The sequence below is a fragment of the Ursus americanus genome, chromosome 3 (assembly GCF_024610735.1).
Source record: "Ursus americanus isolate L20-20 chromosome 3, mUrsAme1.1.p, whole genome shotgun sequence".
NCBI lineage: Eukaryota > Metazoa > Chordata > Mammalia > Carnivora > Ursidae > Ursus > Ursus americanus.
Window position 1 is genome coordinate 34,572,501 of NC_142129.1, and position 7,500 is coordinate 34,580,000.

At 33.1% G+C, this 7,500-nt stretch overlaps 1 protein-coding gene across 8 annotated transcripts in view; it reads right to left on the minus strand.

Moving 5' to 3' along the window:
• FOXP2 (forkhead box P2) overlaps window positions 1-7,500 on the minus strand; it is a 543,555-nt gene that overhangs the window by 249,163 nt on the left and 286,892 nt on the right. For all 8 annotated transcript variants that reach the window (XM_087860884.1, XM_087860888.1, XM_087860887.1 and 5 more), the window contains one exon: window positions 2,048-2,225. In XM_087860884.1, coding sequence (XP_087717010.1) covers window positions 2,048-2,215 — 168 coding nt within the window. In that variant the 5' untranslated portion in view covers window positions 2,216-2,225. The remainder of the gene's footprint in view (window positions 1-2,047; window positions 2,226-7,500) is intronic.

Consider the following 7,500-nt stretch of genomic DNA (forward strand, 5'->3'; position numbering starts at 1 on the left):
CTACCTATATTAGTATAGTAAAAACATAACCAAGGGAAGAGACATTTACAAAGGTTTTTGAATGTTTATTTATCAAATTATTACATATCTTCCTGTAGGCACTTTCTGGAGTGTCTTTTGTAGACACCTACTATACCCATTGTGTTAAATCACTTCTAGAAGGCACTCCACAAACATGCAATACATGACTGGAGTTTCTAGGTTATCAGAAGGACATAACTTTTTGTTTACTCTTGTTGATGGTTTATATCAACAAACTGTGTAGAACAAAGTAAACTTTAGACTCAGGTTATAAACACACCTTACAGATTTATCATAAAATGCTCTAGAGTACTATGAAGCATAGCCATGGTTTGACTCTGTTTTCTTTTTAAGATCTAACCAGAGCTTTGAAGAACAAGAAAGTTACTTCTTTACATTTCCCTTCAGAACACATTGTCTTTTAGTGCTAAACTGCAATGTTCATTTTCAGTTGTTAATTTCACTTGCTTTTATAAATGCCATCTCCTGTCTTCTCGCACAAAATATAATTTGACTATTAATTCTTAGGACTCTTACTGAGGGTAGTTAGTAGGAATATGATAGCACCCAGTGATATGATGTTTCCTGTAAATAGATTAAAGGGAGAGAAGGTCTGTCCCGAAAACTGCATTAATTTAAGGCAACTTGTAAAAACAGGCTATTCCTGGGACTTTGGTAGATATTTAATTCTTACGATGGTTAAAAAATATTTTAAAACAAAATAAAAATTATCTTCCTAATGATTAGTGTCTGTGAAAAGAGACATAATTCCAAAATAATACGGAACCTATTCAAAGTGTTATGTCTAGCTCTTTTAAAAGATTGTTCTTGAAAACAATGCCTAAAGGTTAAAACATATACTCTAAGATATGTTAAGGTTAGTACATATACTCTAAGATAACTTTCTAAATACTGTTATTTAAAATAACGATTCTATTAAATTTTACTGTCATGTAGGCATTTGCTTTAACTTTCGAGATGCAGTCTGTCTCATATATTAACTTTAAACTGTGAGTGATATATCACTTAGTTTGAAACAGTTTTCAATAATAATCATTATATTTTCATTTTAATGATTTTTGTAAACAGTTGGTCTGAATGCAATCCAGAATTTTCAAGAAATAACCTTTATTTTCAAACAAATCAAATATAATCTCGTTGTCAAACAGGTATATTCATTCTGACCTAATATTAAGTATATGCTTTGAAAGCTTTCTGCTCTCTGTCACTATTTCCACAGACCCGAATCAGCGAAGAATGGAGTGGCTATTCTTTGGCTGAAAAGAATATTTCATTGACAAACAAAATTGGGAAAAATGAATCAATCATAGAAAAAGAATAATGGGCTACTTAAAAGTGTACCGTTATTGGGCAGTTGTTGACTTTTCTAGATTTAAATGAGAACTGCATTCTTCTGAGTCACTAGCAAAAAACAAAAAGTGCTCTTTAACGTGATCAAAAGAGGTATATTCAAAACATCTTGGAATGAGTTTTCAAGAAAAGCAACATAGACGATCACAGTGTTTAGATGGTTCACAATCTCTCAGCAAATTTCAACTAATTAACAGCTAATATTTGCAGCTATCACAGGCAAGCATCTGTGTTATGAAAAGTCCTTGTGGTCCTTTTCACCTTCGCTTAGACTTGGAAGAAATTCATTGTATAAGCAAGTATCAAGTAATGTGGCCCTCTGGTGGAAAACTAAGTATCACGTTCTGCAGCACAATGTTAGACAGTAAACTAGAAGCTATCCAATATTTGTTACAAAGCTTTACAGATCCTCCCGAAAATCACCCTGTGAACTTAATTAATAGCCTGACACCTGAAGGGCACTCTGGCGCCGGCATGACGTAACGAAGATGAAAATCCTATCTTTCCTGATACTTCAATCAGGTTCCAAATAATCATAAATTCTCAGCATCCTTCAGCTGCACACAACATGCTCAAATTGCTACGAAGACATGTTTCACATGGAAGCAAACAGGCCGATTGGTTTTAAGGAATCACTGAAGAAAACAAAACTTACCTGCTGTTGTTGCAGATGCAGCAGTTCTACTGTGCTTACTTCAGAGCTGGTGTCACCACTGGATCTCCCATCTCTGCTGCCAGCATCTAATTGGCTGCTTAGAGTGCTCATTCCATTTTGATTCATTGAACTGTTGCTTATTGTCTCTGTCGCAGATTCCTGCATCATGACTTAATACCTAAAAGTGATTAAGAAGTATCAATTAACACACGTTACACCTTCACACTTCCATTATCAAGATGTCCCTCTCTGCCAATTACAGAGACAGCATCTTTAGAAGGAAAAAAAAAAAACCGCCTTGAATAGTCATTTACCAAGAAGAGCAATACAAATTCAGCTTTCATCCAGATACTAATCACTGAAATGATGGTTTCTATAAGCAATTTTTGTGTGGTTACATTTAACAGCCAAAGTAACATACCATGCATAGAGCATGGTCAATAGCATTTATGAACGACCACATTTTAAAGTCTACCTATAAAACCAGCTTAAATGAAGGCACGATTGCACACTCTGTTCTATGTTTCCTATTATCTACCTTTGACAACCATGGATGACTATACAGCCTTATTTTAAATATTCACTATCTTGATTCTGTCAGATTTTTACAGCACATCTTATGCAAGGCTGTTGTTTAATGATGCACAGCTAATCATACAAAATTAAAATTTTGTAAGGGTGTTACAAATCATATGGTATCAACCAATGATAAATAGTATAATGGGTTTCTTTTTTTTTTTTGTGACTAAATAAAATTTTGCCTTGGAGGCATTTTAAGAAAAAGCTCCTGCTGCAAACACGTCAGATATTGCCTATTTTTTTAATCAAACAGCTCATATTCATTTATTTTTCTGACATTTAAAACATTTAATACTGTCCTTCCTGGGAAGTAATTAAGCTTATGCATGAGCAGCAATCAAACTGTTCACTTGAAGATGACTTAAAACTCAATTTTAACATAGGCAAATAAATGAAAGTATATATAAAATTAATTTTCCAGGCATGTATTAGATATGAAAGCTGGAAATAAAATCTATCAAGAATATCACTAATGATTGTGCTAAAAACAGCATAAATTATGCATATTACCTTCTCTACAGTAATAAATGTTTTATCATTTTCACTGCATAAATATACTGTACTTTCAGGATAGCAGTGAGATGTCCTGCCAAGATCAGTGGAAATCCTTGCAGTAAATAAAGAACCAATGTGCTTTTACAAACCAGAATTCCACAGTACATCTTGAATCTGTGGTTTAGAAAGATCAGTTTTGGCTCTCAGAGATATCTAAATCCTGTCCTATAACCTAATAGCTGCACTTCTCTGTTTTACTTCTGCGGACAGGATTTCAGAAACAACCTGGCTGCGCTGTGACTTTAATAGCAATGCTAGACAGACAGGAGACTTAGCCTAAAGTAAAGAAGGACGTTAAACTTATCACTCAATCTAATTTCTTTTAACTAGGTGACTTCACTATTTTAAACTTGGTCATATTTTAAGACTTTTGTCCATTAAATAATTTTAATGCATTTATTACAGAGCAAATGTGAGCTTAATGTCTTTTCGTGTCATGGAAAAACCCTCTTCCCCAGATTCTTACAAAATGTGATCATGGACACACACACATAGACACACACACACACACACACACACACACACACACACACAGAGATATATCCCATAGAGATTTTTTGCATACTAATATTATAATTATTAAAAATTAATAGTTATAATTTAATAGCCTTAACAGGTATTTTTATCAAAGCCTAAATTATTAGATTATTTCTAGGACTCTAAAAAAGTCAATTAAAAAAAGAAAGACCTGCTGATTTCTAAAAGACCACCAGTAACTGGGCAAGCAAAACAAGTTAGTATAAGAAAAACTACATATACAACTTAAGCTGTTCTGATAAAAAAGAAAAATAAAAAGTCACAACAACAAAAACCCCATAATCACAGAGGAAGCAATTGCTATAACTACAGTAAACAACTTTTGAACCAAATGTGCTTATGAATAAATAGGTTTTGTTAAACACCTTATTGAACATTAACAAAGAAAAATCACACAAATGAAAACTGATATACAGTGATGGATTTTATAGGAAAAAAAAAACAAAGCTAATACTCTTTTCTGAGATTAGGCAGCTAATAAGTATTCAAATTAGGCATAAATTTTACATGCACAATGTTTAAAATATTCAGAGAAAAGGTCTGATTGCCTTTACTACTTATATGAAAATTATAATTTGGGTCCTCTGCAACTGTAGAAACATAGATATAACTTCTACTACATATTGCATTTAAATTTTACTTTTGACAATAGATCCTGAGTATATGTGTATGTATGTGTTTTTACTTCATCATCGAAATTTATTTGAAATACTTATTACCTCTGGGTTGAGTTTGCAACACAAAGAATAAAAATTTTTTAAAAACTGTATTTTCAAATGCAGCAGACAAATGCAGTATTTAATATCAACCTTTGTATAGTCAACATCGGAACTAATTGGATGAATTAAAGAATTCTGCATATATTATTGTATTATAATCAAGGCCATCAAATAATTAAGAATAATCAACAAGCAAGTCATGGGTCTAAATCTTTATTACAATTATAAAGAAAGACCCACATAACTTCCAATTCCTATTATCCAGAGGATTTTATTATACCTTGTGGAATTTTTGACTTTATAAAACCCTAGAGTAAAAACTGTGATTCACATTTTTGGTTCAATCATCTAAGAGGTAGTAAAATCACACTTAAGAAAAACAATAACAGTGATAGCACCTTTTTCTCTATAGAACAAAAGCATCTGACCCAACATTCACAGGCAAAAAGAAGGGCAACTGTGTAATCAGAGGATTCTAATGTACATATCACCTAAAGAAGACAGCTTGGAGCATGTCCACTATAAAGGAGATCTATCTTCAAGGATAATGAAGATGCTTTTCAGGATCTACTGAGTTTCTCCTAGTGATCTCTCCACACCTACTTTCTACTAGAGAAAATACGTCTGGCACAATGTGAGGTGCTGTTTACCTTTTAAAGTATATTTTAAATAATTACAAATCCAGCATATTCTTTCAAAGTCGATGTGCTTGTGATCCCAAACACATCAAACTAAATTATTCATTCTTCTCAATCCTACCACAAACATTTTACAAAAATCAGTGAAAATAAATTCCGGATAATTAAAGGGAAAGGTGAAATTGGGAGTCGCTGTCTTAATGTTTGTCTGAACTGTTAGTTAAACCTTTAAATCTTTCATCATACACAACTTTTCAGCCACATCAGAAAATAACTCTTCAGATCTTGCACTCCAATGATACAGTTCTACTTTTCTCCCTTGCATTAAGTTTTCCTTTCTTTCCTTTTTCTTTCTTCTTTTTTTTTTTAAGCAAGTCACTGTACAGATACTTATTCTCTACACCACTTCCCTTTTGAAACATTAAACTGACACTGGAACTGACTGCACAAGATTGCATTTTCTCTTCCTAAACAACTTGAATTGAAAGGTTACTTAGTGTAACAATATTTACTTGCAGAATTGTGTTGTTACCAAGGGTATAATGGATGGTGGCTATGCAGGTTTACGCAAGAATGAGTGAAGCATGAGGCATTAGCCATGTGTTTGACATGTTTCAAATTGCTATAATCCAGCATTAAACACACCCAGCAATTCATGCCATTTCTTGCAGCCATAATCTTGAATAAAGCGTGCACAACCACTTATTATATAAATTAGTATATGACTCCCTGTTATAGTCACAACAGTGCTTTTGTGTTTATTTTGCATCAAGATGTAGTCTTTTATTTGTACAAATAGCAGGATATAAAGACATAGCTCAATTAGACCTCCTTACTTTATGATAGGGTAGTACTGAATGCTAGACTTGTTGGTTTTATTTTTTCCTTTTAGAGTTATAGGTTCCGTTGGTATAAAACTGTACCATGTGAGATAGACATTTGCCAGAGCGATAACAGAAACCTGCATATATCCTATTCCATATTCACTACAACGTTCAAAAGTTCAATACTTGACCTGGGCCAGTACAGTTAACTGTGTTCACCACCACCAGGGACACTATTGGTCCTTGCTACTTAGTCAACTTCTTTTCTCTCAGGTTCTCTCTCTCTCTCTTAGGTTCTCTCTCTCTCATCTTTCCTACCTCTCTCCCTTCCTCCTTCTCTTCCATCCCCTACCCTGTGTGCGTGTGTGTGTATAAGTGTGTGTATGTATGTGTGCGGATAGATAGATAGATGTGGATACACTGATCAATCAAACTATATATGTCGAGGATGGTAAGAAGGGAAAAATTACCGCTACTACTCCCCACGCTCCCCCATCCACATAAATGTACACTCCATCCTATAATCTTGGTGCCTTAGTATTAAATCTCATTTTTTTCTTTGCCATTTAATTAAAGCAAATGGATGATGGAGAAAATGACTTCCTGGGAAACTGAGAATAAATAATAGTCCACATAAAAAGTTTTAACTATGTCTGTGAACTTCTTAAACAAAATTAGTTATAGTGACATCAAAGAACATTTTGTGTCCAGTACCTTCTAGCGTCTAATTCATCAACCAAATGTGTACATTGAATCCAAAAGATTTTGAATATGGCATATAAAGAAAAGCATGAAATCATAAAGGCATGTGTTCTTAAATAATTCTTAATCATTTTTAAATTATCAATATTAAATATTCCTAAATATTCCTATGCAAACTCACACAAGAAAGCATTCAGTATGAGGAAAACCTACATATGCAACAACAAACCACATACATTTACCTCAAAATATCAGCTAAATTCTGATTTTGAAAACTTGACTGAATTACAAAACTTTTGAAAGAAACTAGCATTTAAATAATGATAACTTCTGTGCTCTAGTGGAATTAATTCATCATGGACACCATGCACTGTGCATTTGAAATCTAGTACTGCTTTGCTAAAAGTCTTTAATGCTAAGATTGCCTAATAAATCAAAATGCCAAATATGAAGGACATAGTTGAATGTGTAAGAACAAAAATTGAACAAGCACACGAATATTTTTAATTTTAAACAACTGAAACAGGATGTCTTGTAAAATATGATTTAGGAAGGGATATCTGTTGTTACAGCAAGTGATATGATCTTTATTATAACAAGTGATACGATTGTAAGTAAATGAAAATTAAGTTATTTACAAAGTATTTGCCACTTCTCTTCACTTGTTTTAACAAAATGCCTAAAATGCTATTCACAAATTAAGGTTACCTTCCTGGGGGGGGGGGGGGGACAATTTTAACTAGTAAAAATTCAAATTTTCAATCAAAAAGGATAATATGTCAAACACACCAAGTTGTAGAGACATTTCAACATGGTAATTTTTAAAAATAATGGTCATGACTACCTTTAAGCAAACAGAATACTGTTAGATCTTCAACAATGACAAACATCTGGGAAAC